Source organism: Mesoplodon bidens (assembly GCF_964165515.1).
Source record: "Mesoplodon bidens genome assembly, chromosome: 17".
Lineage (NCBI taxonomy): Eukaryota > Metazoa > Chordata > Mammalia > Artiodactyla > Ziphiidae > Mesoplodon > Mesoplodon bidens.
The window spans coordinates 74,781,815-74,797,850 of record NC_138174.1 but is presented as its reverse complement, the minus strand read 5'-3'; the positions used below and the strand labels follow the sequence as shown (position 1 = coordinate 74,797,850).

Sequence of the window (16,036 nt, the reverse complement as noted above, 5' to 3'; positions counted from 1 at the left end):
CTAGCCAATGAAAACAAGTTTATTCATTTTTTTTCCCGAGAGCTCTTTGCCCTCGTGTTTGTGCATTCATGGCTTGTTTACTTACTGCTTGAAGTTGCAATTGCTGGTGATGTCATTCATGGGTGTAGTTTTGAATGGAGGAGAAGCCGTGATGGCAGATGGATGTGCTCAGAGATTCCCAGTGCACAGGGCTGCCCGGCCTAGGGCGTTGTCATTCACAACACAGCGTGTGGTTACACGTGTGCATCATTTAAAGGTGAGGGAAGAAGGCAGAAGGACCCGGCCCCAAGGTGCACATCCTGCCAGCAGCACGTGCTTACTGTGTGTGGAAAAACCAGTTTTTGTGTGTGTATATATGTTTTTTCTGTTTGTACTACTTAGTTATATACTGTATGCATAAAATCTCTTCTGGTAGTTTCCCCGTGCCCCGTGAGAAATCTAGGGCAGAAGAATAAGGTCCCCATTTTCCTAACAGGGAACAGCCTGGTGGGTGCTGCCTGCTGGGCCTGGGGACCCCGACTCTGGTGAGGCCAGCGGCTCTCCACACTCGCTTGTCCTTGAGCCGTGGGGACGGTTGCCCTGAGTCCTTCCTGAGCTCCCAGCAAGGCTCCCGAGGTGGCCAGTGGTAGGAATGGGTGTCCATCTGTGCCAGGGCAAAGGACACGGCCCTCAGCCTCCTCTTTGCTGGGAGATCCTGCATCTCAATGTAAAGGCCAGGTGCCCGTCTGCACAGGGTGTGTTATTACCCCCGAGCCAGGACGCTGGCATCCATATCAGGGAGGTGTGATCCATGGGAGAGAATTTACTCGCAGTCTGGAGCTGAGGCTGCTCAGGCTCTGTGGGTCTGTGCCCAGCAAGACAGCTCGGGTCACTGGCTGGGCTGGCCGTGGGTCACAATATGTGTCCCCCCTTTTTTTCTAATCCTTTCTTTTTTCTTTTTTTTCTGTAATGACAGACAGGCACTTCACAAATCCCGTTTTCAGTACATTTCCAAATTATTGCATTATCATTATGTATAAACCAGAGTAAATTTCAGATTCCTGAAGGTGTACCTTTTTAACTATACTCATAAGTACGTTTCGTATTAGTGATATTCTAGAGGTGATTTGAGTTATATGTGGCATAATTTCAGACTTCCAGAAAATGCTGATTTCAGTTTCAATAATAAAAACAAAAAAGGTATCAAATTATAAAATGAAGAAAACCCAGTAGCAACTCTTAAATATTTAAATATTGGAAGTAAAGAACGGTTCATTTGAATGATACGTAACAGGATGTTTGGGGATGGATGTATTTTGAACAAACTGTTATTCTGCATTCCCTTAAATTTATAGCAAAACTATAATATTTAGGTTTGAGAACCTCAGATAGACACAATATAAACATTTTTATAGTGTACAAAAATATACACCCGAGGGAGAATTACACCGTTCATAGGATATTTGCAATTTTAACACAAGTTCCATCACTTGGCCCAAATATTGTTTCAGAGGGTAGGAACATAATGCGTATAGTCACATTCTCAAATGACTCAAGCAAGAGAAGAGATTTGGGCCCTTTCTGAATTGCAGATCTAACGTATATAACTTTACTTACGTTCAAGTAGTACTGTAGGATATATTTAGTAATAATCAGATTTATTCGGTACTGTGGGATTATGCATGGAATACCAAATGGAAGAGTAAGGAAAACTAATTCCTAAAGTGTGTGCTAGCTTCATAAATGATTTTATGCCTTGCTTCCTCCTCAGTAGGGTCTGTAACAGGATAGCAGGCTTTTAAGTCAATGGGATTGCATCTCTGAAGCACGTAAGCCTGCCGATAATTTTCAGAGGGGGTATCAATTAGTCTCCAGGTGTAACACGCAGATGGAAATATATGTTGTAACTTTCACAAATTTACGCTTTTTCCCCTCCTTGTCTTCCTCGTGTCCTGGGACACAGTGTCTCTGTCACCGTCCCTCAATTCCACTGTTAAAGTGAGAAACAGCCGTGTCCAAGTGAGTGAACGTGGCTGTGTTCCAATAAAACTTTATTTCCAGAAATACGCAAGGACCCGATTTGGCCGTACTTTGCTGACCTCTCTCTTAGAAGGCCACTCTCGTGTGAGATGACAAAGGTTTTCTTTTCTCCTGGGCCTCAGACAGTCCTAAAGTTCTGTGCTCCTTTAGAAGATTTTATTCTGCTTTTCTGCCTATGAGAAATGGCATAAACCACATGGGTTTTTATTTCTGTTTAGCTCGTCAGAGCTTCGTCAAGGACCTAACAGGCATGTGCTGTATGCTGGGGACCGAGGTGGTCCAGGCCCTTGACCAGCAGGAGAGATAGGTGCACGAAGCAGAAGCGCACAGTTTGCAGGGTTTGGTGTCTTTGGGGAGTTTATAAACAGCTGATGGTACCGTGTAAAGGTTTAAACTCCAGGACCCAAATGGAAGTTCCAGACCTCCTCTCACTCCTTCCCCAGTCCTCCCGTCTTTTATTTGCAAAAATGGGGGCTGCATTGTCGGCCTGCAGTGCAGCAGTGAGGAAAGTTCTGGGAGAAGTTAAGGATCGTCCTTTCTTGCTGATCAGCTCCAAAGCAGCGGGCAAGTCACCAAGGCTCCCTCATCTGGTTTTTACCTAGAAAAGGTCTGACGTTTCATAATTTAAGAGAAGGGTCCACCAGCAATTTAAGGACATTTTTGCCTCTCGGGTGTTTGTGTTAGGGCATGATAATATTTCTCCGATGATGCTAGAAAATACTTGCCATAAAAGGGTAGCTTATAGGATCCACACACCAGACTTTTCTATAACAAACAGAAAAGGAATGAATACTTAAGTATTACAACATGAAGTTGGTGTAGGCTATTCACTATAAAGTTTATGCTGGTTGCTGTGGGTGAAACTTGGACAATGGGGGGAAATTTGAAGTGCGATAACAGTCTAGGACACCTGATTGCTCTAGTCTTTGGTGATTAAGACAGGTCTTATGTGAAGGATTAAACAAGAGCTAAAGAAGGAGCGATGCCTTTCATTAACCCCAGCCTCACGTGAAAACTTGGTTGTCTCATCCTGTTTCACGTTGTGTCATTAACATCAAGTTGCAACTTGATGCTGGGAAATGTCTTTAATAACAAGCATTCAGGATGAAATGATTTTAATTGTCAGTGGAAATGATGAGCTCAACTCCAAGAAGCTTCTGAATCTTTCACGAGTCGGGGTGGTGAAGTCACTTACTGAGCCTGTTTGTCCTGGGGACCCTGTGCTTCCATATTTTCCTTTTAAGTTATTTTTTTTTTTCACTTGCAAAGTTCAAGTAACCGTTTTTCTTAGAATCCCTGGCTTGTTTGTTATCACACCCGACCTTACCTTTTTTTTTTTTGTATATTCTGAGAGTGTTTTTGCTTCTAGTAAAGTGAGGAGATACTGAATTATCAGGTTGACTTTTCTAGGAATTTCTCATGTAACAGAAAAGTTTATTTTCTCCCGTCATTCTGTGTTTAACATAAACAGTCTCAATGGACCTGAAGGACATGTTTGGGCTCGCCATAGGGTTTATTTTTTTTTCAATCACAGTTGCTACTAGAAATATAAATTTTAATCTTAAGTATAATGTTTCATTTTTGTCACGCAAATAAGTGTCTGCACTGCTCCTCATTCAGATCTGCCTGAAAATATGAAGTCATTTGTACCTGCTACATGGGTTTGCTGTCTGTTTTGTCCAGTGCTGCTCACCCAAGGCCCATGAGACGAGGCCCCATTCCCTCCTGCTGTGCCGTGGAGCCCCACGTGGGACTCTGTCTGCATCCAAACTCAAATAATCATAAGAAATCATTAAAAAAGGAGCCGTGAGTCAGAACATGCTCCCAGAATGCTGCTTGAGTTTATTTGCCAGAGCACATTTACCTGATTGATTTCTAAAACCTTCTCGACCCGATGCTCACTGCATTTTCCACTGAAGTGTGTGCCATCTTGGAGGCCAGCTCGGCGGTGGTGTGATGTGGCCGTGTTCTGACATCCGAGCCTTCCGTGGCTAGGGAGCTTCCCCACTGGGTCTCAAGGACCGAGTTTTTCAGTGATTGTTTTCTTTTTCTTTCTTTCCTTTTTTTTTTTTGTAAAATAGAGCAAATTGGAGGTGGGGCCTTTGTTGACAACACCCGTGCTCATTTGCATTCTGATTGGTCTTTTAAATGGAAGAGAAAGGGCAGAATTAGCGCTGGTCCGGAGGGAGTTACGATAACTGCATAAGGAACCGTACCCCTCGTATGAACGTCATTTGTCATATGTCACAGCGAAAAGGAAAAGGATAGCTGGGCTGCATGACATGCCGTATGGAACAACTTCAATCTTTGTGCTGAACGGTTTTTTTTTTTTTTCAATCAAGTAACTCTAGATTGATGCTTTCCATGAATGAGTTTCTTTATGAAGCAGTGTCTAGGCTACAGAACAGTAGTGTGTAATTATACCACAAATGCAATGTGTATCAATAAATTTAAATTATTTTAGAAGCATTACATCTAGGAGCAGATTCAGAACTGGCGTGTGTTACTCTGTAATTGTGTTCACCAGCAACACGTGGTGTGGTTCTGGCCTTTATTTCTTCTCTGTGTGGCCCCTGTACCCTCACAGTTCAGAGAATGTCTCCCATCTTAATGATATTCACTGTGGAGGAATCATGAAATTAATCATTGGTTCTTTGCCTCCAGTAGAATTAACATAGGTCATAAAATAAGTAAAATTTTGCTGGAATCTCATCGTTACGAAGCATACATATTTAACGGTTGAGTGAGATGGGCTAGCAATGTTGGAAGATTTGTTTTTTCTAGTTGGCTGAACCAGACTAATTTTCAGGGGGAGGGATAATTTAACTTACTTTAAAAGTAACTAAATAAAAGGCAAAAGTGGGCTCACATTCCTAGGTCCCCGCTCCTGCCTCCGTCCCCGTCTTCCTGGGACAGGGATGGAGTGACAGCGGTGAGAGGCGGTTCGTGGCAGGCTGGTCTGGCTTTGCTGGCTGGCTGCTCCCCTGACCGCAGAGAGCCTGCTTGCTTGGCGCACTTGAGCCCCGCATCCCAGGCATCTTCCCCGAGTGGCCCCCTCCCGGTGATCCTAGGTCAGGATTCTCGCTGGAGTGCATGCAGGAGGATCTCCCTGTGAGTTGGGGCTGAACCCCAGAGGCTTCAGTGGCAGGTGACTTGGATGGCATGGACTGACGTTTCCGGGGCCGTGCGGAGGCTCTCTGCCTCGAGGTGTCTGTGCAAGGCCACTGTTATCTGACCCAGTAGGAGACAGATTGCATCCACGTTGGGTCGATGTGTTGGCTCCAGGGCACATCTATCCGCTTAGATATGTGTTTGAAGCACTGCACAGCTCTCGCCCAGACATCTGTCTCTGAGCTGGTGGCCGTCCTCTTTCTGGTCTCCTTGGCCTGAAGCTGCTCACGTCCTCCACACGTGCCGTGAACGAATCCCCCTCCCTGTGATGGTACCTGTGTGTGCGTGCACGTGCGCTCAGCCTCTCTCCCCAGTCATCCGTGGCTCTCCCTGGCCATGTGTGGGACCACATCCCTGGCCCTTCCCTTCCATGGAAGCCTGAGGCTGCTCGGCCCACGGCTCAGCATCTTAGGGGACCGTGTTCCTTACTGTCCCCACATCAAGTTGGCTCACTGGGTGGCCGACAGCCCGAATCTCTCTTGTGCCCTTGGAAGAGCTTTCTTCTCCCTTTGCTGGTAACTGCAGTCGAGCATCCTTCAGAATGCAGGTGTTTGCAGAGGGCAGCGCACCTTTGAAAGAGTTGCTTCCTTCCCTGCCCAGAAAACAGCTGTCATGTGACTCCCATTCTCTTCCTCATCATTCTCCCATGTGCCTCACAGAGGCCCTGCACTGGAGCAGAATTGGAAGTAATGTTGAAAGGTCATTGTGTGAATAAATGCATAATCATTTCCTTGCTTCTTAGCAGCTCTTTTCTTTCATAATGCTAGTGCTTAGAAATTAAGGTTTTGACAATTGTGTTGTTTGTACTTCAAAAAAATGAAGTTACACATTCAACTTGATTAGAGCTCATGACGATCTAATGATAGTTATTTCATAGCAATAATGCATCCTTAAAAACAGAGCAAAAATGTCCATGGCCCTATGAGTTTGCAGTAAAGGAATGTAAGTTTTTCAGCAATAATTAACTCTGTGTGTTTGAGTTTGAGGGATTAAAGAATTTACTTGCTTAGCTGTTTTCAAGGTAATGGAGTTTTAGCGTTAACAGGAGACAATTAGGTACATTTAGCTAATCGTTAGTGTAAAAATAAAACTCTGAATAGAAACCTTCTGAAAGTGGACCCACAGGGTAGCACTACCTCTAGGGTGGCCGTCAGATTCTTTTCACAGTCAGGGCCGGAGTGACAAAATGCAAACTCGTTTAGGGTGAGACTCAAGTCCAGGTGGATTTTAGCAAATGCCTGTATTTAAGGGACACGAACCTTTAGGTTCTCACCAGAGTCTCTTAGGACCAGAAATCACGATAATGAATAAACTAGCTGGAGACACCTCTTCGCTTCGGAGGAGCTTTGGGACCCAGTTCTCCATTAAGCTTCATGTGCTGAACAGTTTACTTGTTACATTTCTTAAAGGACGAAGCTTCTTTAAAAATAATAAAGTGGCACTGCCTCAAAATGTCACATTGTAGGGAACTTTTGAAAAAGTCATGAAAAGATACAGTATTTATGTTGCGTGTAGACAGCACGTGTCTACACAGGATCTTGTTTGCGTACTGCCGGGCTACAGAGCAGGTGCTTACTCTTGGCTGTGGGATACTGGAAGTTTCTCTCTTGCTGGGATTAGTCCTCTGAACTCAAGATGAACAGAAAAGAAGTAGACACACAAACAAAGCAAATCCAGGAGTGTGGTGAGCACCGAGCACAGAATTCTGAGTGATTTTAGAGGAATATTCAGAGGTGCAGGTTAAGTAACTACAGCTGCAGAGGGAGACACTGTTCTGTTTACGGTGGGGCGTGACCCACCGGGCACGCATGTGACCGAGTAGTTACCAGCACGGGGAGTGATGAACAACTTGGCATTTTTGTTGAAAAGCCAAGAGGCTTAAAAAGAAAAAAGGCAGGATGCTGTGAAATGTCAGTCTCTCCAGTTGGTGTGTCCTCTAAAGGGACAAACACATCCAGTAAAAATATGCTGAAAACATTGGGGACTGGGAAAAAGTTAAGGAAGTTTGATCTTTCAGTCCAGAAAGAGGGGAGCAGTTGAAGCTGGTGAGGGTCCTGCTGGCTCTGCCCAAGGGCAGAGGAAGGGGGTGTGTAACGGGGGCTTATTTTGGAATCTTGGGTCGTTTTAGCAACAGGATAGAGTACCCAGTGGGAAGGGTTTTCCGAGGGCAGAGGTGTGGACGTATTACTTCTCCCACTTTCTTACCGTGACCCACATTGGCATTATGCGTGCAGCTGAGAACACGCGGTGACCCGTGGCGTGGTTTTCATCCTCTCTGCGGCCCTGTGAGGAAGGCAGTGGTTCCTCCCGCTTTGTCCACACCTGCTGCCAGGTCGCTCAGCCCCTCTCCCAAGGGTAGAACCGTGAATGGTTTTCTTGCATCGAACATGTGAGCCTCACTTTATGGATCTCACAACTCACTATAAACCCAGTGGCCCTGTTTCTGGGGAATCCGAAGGGGAGTTTCCCCATTGAACTTGTCTTTGGAAAACGAATGAGTAAAAGTGTGCTTCCCAAAGCGGATCATTTCCTGAAAGTGACACGGATGGTAAAGGAGGGTTAAGAGGGACCTTGTCTCCCGCGATAGGATGGCTCTGTGTGCACAGCAGTCCCGCTGACTTCTTTCCTTCCTCTTTCAGAGTGAAGATCTGCCTGGCTTGATCCCCGTGATGATACACATCAGAGAAAAACATGAACAGAAGATGCTCAGCGTTTTTTTAAAATCTGAAGCTGCTCAGTTTCCTTTTGAATCTGAGCAATTACCACGTGTGGACGCCTCTGGATTAGACGTGGAACCATCTCTATCCCTCGTTCCAACAGGGGGCATTCATCCTTGTGCTGGTCGTGTTGTGTTTTGTTTTTCGACAAAATTAGCGGAAGGAGTGATTCACGAGAAAATTGGACGTTTTCATCGGCCTTTTCCGTTGTGGCCAGTGTCTTAATTTCTCCTTAACTTTCATTTTGGCAAAGCAGATATATCCCTCAGCATGCTAGGAGATTCTACCAATTCGCATTAAAGTGGTAAAATCTGGTATTTACTGGCATCCTCTCAGAACTACCACCGTCCTACCTCAGTTCCAGGTGAAGCCAGATCGGCGTGGTCAGGGGCCGGCAGGACCTCTGGGTACCTAGAGTCCCAGCGCGGTCATCTGCCTCATCAAACAGGCCCGGTACACAGCTGCTTGTCAGACTCCAACCCAGGTACCTGCGTGTTTACTCACAGACAGAGCCCAGCGTGGGACTGACGTTTCCCAACGGAGATGAAATTTGAGATTGGACTTTGAAGATGGATGGATAAATAATAATTATTATATGTAACTGAAGCAACCTACTTTGGAAAACCATCAACTGTATTGGGGGATGGGGGGTGGGAGGGGCAGGGTCTGGGAAGGGGGTGAATATCTCTTTTTACCGTTAACAGACTTGTTTAATCTTCTCTCTGTAGATGTTTATGTAGGTACTTCAAATTGCAAACGCCTTTGATCCTATTTACAAGCTCAAACGTCTCTGCTGTCCTTAATCTTGAGCTTGCATTTCTCTAACCAAAAATTCACGTAGGCATGCCAGCGGTTCAAGACTGGTCAAGGGTTTGGCAGATTTCTTTTAAAATATATTATCTTTACTATGATGCTATTGTGTCTGGCAACGAGGCTGCCCTCAACAACAGCAACACACAGCACACACACACACACACACACAAAAGGAAAGGAACTGATAAAAGAGGCATTCTGGCCCCTATGTTATTAATAGACAAAGAAGAAGAAAAACAATCTTACAGTACATGTCACTTGTGAAAAAAATTCCCGACAAGTCTACCCCCATTTTACATGTTTTCAGTGTGCTGAAAATATCAGTGTGGTGGCAGTTATCGCGGGTGTCAGGGAAAACTGCTGCCCTTGGCCTGCAGGATGTCACGTCATCTCTCTGCTGCCTTGACACATTGGGGGAGCTCTAGAGCCTCCCTCCCGTGGCTGGGTCCCCAGTGCCTCTTCTCTGAGAGTCCTGTAGAGGTTACACGAATTCATTGGAGATACGAGTTGGGGTTTGTTTTTTTTTTGGTGGGGGGGAGAAAAATATATATAAGTATATAGATAGATATCACTATAGAATAATGCATTCATAAAATGAGGCTTTTCTAGAGGAAGACCAAAAAATTCAATGTCTTAAACATATATTTAATCGCAATGCAAAAGTCTTTCTCCTGCCATGCTGACCTTTTAGAACAGAGGATTGTACCGCAAGACAAAGTTGAATGTAAAGTGATCGCCCTGAGCATTTTCCAAGTTTCACTTTTCTAGAGAGTCACCCAGCACAACACTGCGTAAACTATACCGTGTTAGTTTGATGGTCATTTTCAGTGTGTAATATAGAGAGACTTTATTAAAATGTATAAAAAGTCCTAAAGTTCTGGTTTAGTTTTGGGACTCGGGATGGATGGAGTTGCTATGGAAACCACCCCCCCACCCCACGCCCGTAGCTAGGACTGAACGTGGGCACTGCTGATTGCAGTGTCTGACTCGTATTTAAGTAGCTCTCCCCATCCTTCGCGTGGTCCTGCCACCCTTCCCATGGTTCATGTTCCTCCTGCAACTTTAAACAAGCGAAGTAAAAAGTTGATAATATACTAAATTTTCTTCTATCCTGTACATTTCAAAAAAAAAAGGCATATGCAATATTTACATTTTTAATTTAGTTTACAGAATGGAACCAAAATGTATAAATGTTATGTTTGTTAAAACTTCACAATGTATATTGGGTCTTTGTACATTTTGCCTGACTTACCTTAAATTTAAAATATTTTTTGCTATATAAACTTTAACAGTTATTAAACAGTGTTTTCTTTTGGGGTACGTATTGTTTCTGGAGATCAAGATGTTAAATATATTTCTTGCTATTGTGATATGACAAAAGACTGACCTTCTCTTGCTGTCTTCCACTGTCCTTGCTGTATATAAGGGCCTATATGGCACTGCTGGAAACCAGACTCAATGGAACTAGACTAGTGCATTGTATTTAGTCTGTAATGATCATGGATGCTCTCCTTAATAGCCATATGCAATACAATAAAATACATTATTTATGAAATGAAGAAAGCCTGGAGAATGCTTTTTCCTGTGTGGATAATGAATTTGACATCAAGCCACTCTTCTGGTGTTCGGAGTCGTTAAGTAAATATTTGGTTCTTTAAAAACATTTTGTGACTATGTGGCCTCTTCATTTAATATTTGTATTCTGGAAACCAGAAAATACCCCACACATCACAACATTTATGAAAAGTCGATGTGTTAATAAAACAAAGAATATTTTCCTCACTTCACCAAATGTAGAATCATTGCCTGTGTGCTGGATGCTGTTCTCAGTCCTGTACAGATAACCCATTCCTTCATCGTCCCTCACACCCTTTGGTGGTGGCAATCGCCACCCCATTTTGTAGATGAGGAGCCTGAGGCACAAAATGGTTAAAGGACTCGCCGGAGGGCACAGAGCTCACGAGCAGCAGAGAACCAGGACTCAGACGCAGAAGCACAGCCCCGGAACCTGTGCCCGTGTGCTTGCTGCCATCCTGCTCCCGAGACACAGGCATGGGACAGATAGCATCCAGAGCACGTGGCAGGCAAGTCAGCAGAGCCAAGAGGTGCAATTCAGGAGGCGGAAGATCTGGAAATGGTGTCTGTTGGTTTTCATCAAGGACGGTTCCACCTCCTTGTTAGAAATCGTGTTTCTGTGCCTCCGCTTTACCTGGGCATTACAGTAATGCCATAACATGGGTGTCGGCTCTTTTGAACAAATAAAATCAGAGCGCTGGGGAAGGTGATTTTTAAACGATGGAGTTTAAGTCACAAGACTGGCGTGCATTGTGTGGCATCTGGGAACTTGTCGGTGATGTGCGGCCCGTTGGTGCCCAGACTGATGGTTCCTGGGGGCTCCTGTTAGGCACCGGGAAGAAGGCATGATCTGCAGGGTTTAAAATCCCTGAAATCTGCTATTTTAGTGACGAGAGGGCTGTCATTCTAAGGGAGTCGTACAAGGCAGGAATCGGTGAGTGTATTTACCCAGAAAAGTTGATTGTAAATAAAGAAGTGAGGAGTTGTTTCAAAGTCCCGTAGATGCTGGAACTATTCACCAGAAACCAACTTATAAACTTGGAGGAGAATGCTAGTTTCCAGGGCATCCCATGCTGAAGGCTCAAGGGCCCCCCTGCACTGTTTTGGGAGAGTTTGACCCATTAGTGGTCAGCTTGGAAGATGCACATTGACTCCTGGTGATCTAGTGATGCTGTTACCATCTTCAAGGGTCTGGCAGAATCATAGCTAGTCCCTCTTGAAGCCCCTGAGTCCCAGGTTAAAGATCACTTGGCAAGTTTGCAGGCTACTTGGGCAGGCGGTTCATTCCTTTGTGTGTCCAACCCTGAGCTATACCAGTATTTGACTTATTGGTCATTTCCGCTCTTCAGTGCCGCCAGTTGAAAGACAAAGGGGTTCGTTGCTTCTTTAGATCTTGATGATGCTGTTTCCATTGCCCTACGTTTAAGAGAGTGCATGTGATCCAAAGTTGCCAGGCTGGGTGCTTTCTTCCTCCGCTGATAAAATTGTTGTTAGCACATTATGGTGGTCAGTGATGTCTGCTATACATGGCCATGCTGTCCAAAAAAAGCAAAACACACATGAGTCACGGTCCTTGTCCTCACAGGGAATGAACACTTCCAGGTGTGCCGAGGAGCGGAGATTGGCACCTCCTGTTACAGTAATCGAAGATAAGGTTTTAATAAAGTTGCCGTCTCTCTCGCAGTGTTTTCACAGGCCACCACTCAGCGAGGCCAGAGGATGCCCAGAAGCGGTCACGCCCACGGCAACTTTGCAAGATTAGAGATTCGGTTTCTAACTGTGTCCTGCGGGATGTGCAGAAGCAGGTTTTCCCCTAAAAAAGCGAGAGAGTCCAGTTAATTGGCGAGGGCACCGGACGACACACCCCGGGGAAGGGTCTGTCTTTGCAAAGTTCTTTTATCCTTGTGGATGTGGTCATGCCCCTCTCAGACTCCTTGTGAGGGAGGACTGGAAGCCCTGGGCTAAGCCCCGGCCAGGCCCTCCCCGCAGGACCCCGTGGTAACAGGACCCTCTCGTGAACGAGCTCCTGTCCCGCCAGAAGCACCGGCTGGCAGAGTTCGGGAGATGCCGCCTGGCCGTTTCCCTCCATCCGCTTTCCCATCAGGGAGCTGAGCCCTGGTGGAGTTTCTCCCAAACACCAAAGCCAGCCTGGGCTCTTCCTCTGGACCATGGCCCTCCCTGGGAAGGGAGGGAGGAGAAGGGACGAGCCCCCCCCCACCGCACCCCCCCACCCCCGCCACCGCCCCTGCCCAGCAGCCCTCCTGCTGCCCATTCCCAGCCCTAACGAGGCCCCAGCAGCCGCCAAGCTTTCCAGGATCTGCTGGAGATGTCAGCTCCTCCCTGGCAGGCAGCCAAAGTGTTGTTTACTGCTCTCAAAGCAAACCCGTGCTGCTTCCTCCCGTCCGGTCTATGTTTTGAAAACACTCAGCTCTTGGCTGACAGACATCGCTTCCTGCTTTCATCTGCTTGGCCTGGACCAACGACGTCCGGCCAGTGGCCAGAGCAGCCCTCCAACGGCAGGACCACTGGTCCTGCAAAAACACAGAGGCCCGGGCATCCTCTTCTCACTCTCCTCCGAGCTACTTACTAAGCTGACCTTTGAAGACTCACGTGAAGGGGAGTGTATCCAACTTGGGCCACGGGATGTAAACTTGATAATACCTCTGTCTCCAGCTCAGCCGTGCCCTCAGCCACCTTGATTTTGCCAGATGGCAGCCCCCGGGGTGGTCCTCCAGTGCTTGCCTAAATTCTGGAGTCACGCTGCTAACGGCCCCTTTCTGGCCTCCTCCAAAGGGTAACTGAACACGGCAGGAAGCTTTTCATCACATACTTTGCCAGTAGCAAGCAAAGCTGTTCTGCTGCAAGGACAGTGAGTAAACCCCCTCCCCCCGCTTATCCCTCCTCTGCACACAGATTCCCATCAGCCAAAGGGATGTTGTTTCCCTTCCACTAAACGTTTTCTCCTGACTACCTGGAGGCATCCAGGTGTGGCTGAAAATATGCTCAATCCCGGAGTAAATATCTACTCCTGAGGGCGGTGAACAGCCGTGCAAGACAGCTGGGCAGGGCACCGATGCTCACAGTAACCTGAGCTATCTACCTGGTGACTCAGGAGGGATGCAGGGGCCAGGTGGCTGGCTTGTTGCAAAGGATGCTGGGGTGCTGATTGCCTAAGTTCTCTGGAAAGAGGGTTTCACACGTCCTCATTCTTTCTGGACTTCACGGTTTCATTACCCTGCTCGCTAAGCTCGTTCGTATCTTGGGGAAGAATATAAGACTTTTCGTTACATTCCTTTGCATTCAAGATCTGGTAGAAAGGTGAGACTTGTAGTGATTGAAAGGCACCAAAATGAACATGTAAGGAAACTGAAAATATAGGTTGAAATGGTTTCTGTGTCATTTTCTAGAAAATAACTTCTCATCTTTATTTGTTGCTATAGACGGGATGTGTGTGTCTCTTCCAGATTCCTTTGTTGAAACCTACGTCCCTGAGTGTTGGTGTTGGGAAGCCGGGCCTTTGGGAGGTGAGGGGGTCGTGGGTGGGATTAGGGCCCGTATGAAAGAGGCCTGAGATGGCCCCCTTCCACCACGTGGGTACAAGGAGGACTCTGCAACCCAGAAGAGGCCCTCACCAGACCCTGCCCAGGCTGGCACGTGGACCTCGAAATTCCGGCTTCCAGAACTATGAGCAATAGGTTTCTCCTGTGCTTAAGCTGCTCAGTTTACGGTAATTTTTTTTTTTTTTTTTTTGCGGTACGCGGGCCTCTCACTGCTGCGGCCCCTCCCGTTGCGGAGCACAGGCTCCGGACGCGCAGGCTCAGCAGCCATGGCTCACGGGCCCAGCCGCTGCGTGGCATGTTGGATCTTCCCGGACCGGGGCACGAACCCGTGTCCCCTGCATCGGCAGGCGGACTCTCAACCACTGCGCCACCAGGGAAGCCCAATTTACGGTAATTTTGTTACAGTAGCCCAAACGGACTGAGACTTTTGTAAAGTACCCACCCACCTAGGATATGAAAATGGCTAAAATGACGATATACAATTCAAAGTCAAAGCCAGGTCAAAGCCAGGAGACGGCAAAGAATGATGCGCTTGATTTTCTTAGTCTCTGGCACTTGGACATTGCAGGGAGCTGTCTCGGGGCCCAGGATAGAGACCAAAGCCTGGGTCCGAGTCTCGCTCAGCATTGGACGAATGGCTTGGAGCCCTTTGGCAGCCATGGGTAGAGGGGAGATCTCCCAGCCCTGCTGTGCCCTCAACATGGTGAACAAGCATGAAGGCTCTCCAGAGAGTGAGTGAAGCCTCGTGTCAGGAGGTGTTAAAGCCACATGGCCACTCCTGTGACACCAGCCATCTGCCCTGCTTTGCTTTGTTTTTGTATTTTTTAAATTTTTCTTTTATACTGGAGTATACTTGATTAACAATGTTGTGTTAGTTTCAGGTGTACAGCAAAGTGATTCAGTTATACATATACATATATCTATTCTTTTTCAAATTCTTTTCCCATTTAGGTTATTACAGAGTATTGAGCAGAGTTCCCTGTGTTATACAGTAGGTCCTTGTTGGTTATCTATTTTAAATAATCCCACTTTGCTTTGATTTATATAATCAGCACATAAGGATAGAATCCTTTATAGAAAAAATAGTATCCCATGATTTCCTTCATGATGTGATGCCTATAAATCCACTCCCAGGACACACAGCTATCCTTTGCTGATCATGTCTTTTTCGCTGCTACAGATGTTTCCCAGCCAAACCACGTGTCCACCAGTTACTGCCCGTGGCACATGCTTCTTCTGGAACCTCATCTGTGACTACTTCCCCTGGGCTTTCTTCCGTAGTATCTTGCTCTGTGGTCCAGGGCTGCTCTTAGCCAAGGGCCCTCCTGCAGTTTGAGGATGGAATCCCCACTTGCTTTTGACAAAGGGAAACACTGACCAGCAGATTGAGCATAAAAAGCCGAGGATCCTCTTGTACTGAAGCCTTTGTTGAGTTATTCAAGAAACGACTTCTCCAGACCTAAAGAGAGGATCTGGAGTGAATATGGAATCAGCTGTCCTGGAAAACTCTGAGGCTAAAATAAGTACCATTTGATAAAATAATTGGACAACATTCTTGGGTTTGATGTCCCAAGGCGGGGTGGTAGGTAGTCGGCAGAGAAACTGGTTCCTTATGTTACAGGATAATCTATTTCATACCATGTAATATACCACCGTAGCCACAAAACTTTTGAGCGAAGCTAGGTTAAATACATTTAAAATGATAAAACATATTACGTGACTTAATGTTACAGTGTCTTCAATCATTTTCTCTTTTTTTTAATCACTTATAAATAAAAACACAATTAACAGAGAATGAAAAGGAGGTGGGCTTAACTAGCATTCGGGGGAAAAGGTTCTTCTGTGTGACACAGAGCCAACTCTTCTGCCTCTCTGGGCCTCATTTTCCTTACACGTGAATGATCTCAAAGGGGATTGAATTAGATTCATTCAGCAAATACCTCTACTGATCACCTACCTTGTGTCAGGCACAGGTCTTTCATAAAAGTTCCTTAATTTTATCATAAGTGACAAACACGAAAATAAATCATATAAGAAACTCTGAAGATCCTTCCCCCAATTCCCTAAACGACATTCTACATGACAGACCATCGTATCAAGTGGCAACTCATTCGGCCTTATCAGGAGTTGAAAATGACCCATTGCCAAGACTTCACACTCCGAAGTTCCCTGCCTGACGAC

At 46.1% G+C, this 16,036-nt stretch overlaps 1 protein-coding gene across 1 annotated transcript in view; it reads left to right on the top strand.

Moving 5' to 3' along the window:
- Nucleotides 1-10,283, top strand: part of IRS2 (insulin receptor substrate 2) — a 30,142-nt gene extending 19,859 nt beyond the window's left edge. The window contains exon 2 of the mRNA XM_081214499.1: nucleotides 7,830-10,283. Coding sequence (XP_081070625.1) covers nucleotides 7,830-7,834 — 5 coding nt within the window. The 3' untranslated portion in view covers nucleotides 7,835-10,283. The remainder of the gene's footprint in view (nucleotides 1-7,829) is intronic.
- Nucleotides 10,284-16,036: the final 5,753 nt, after the last annotated feature.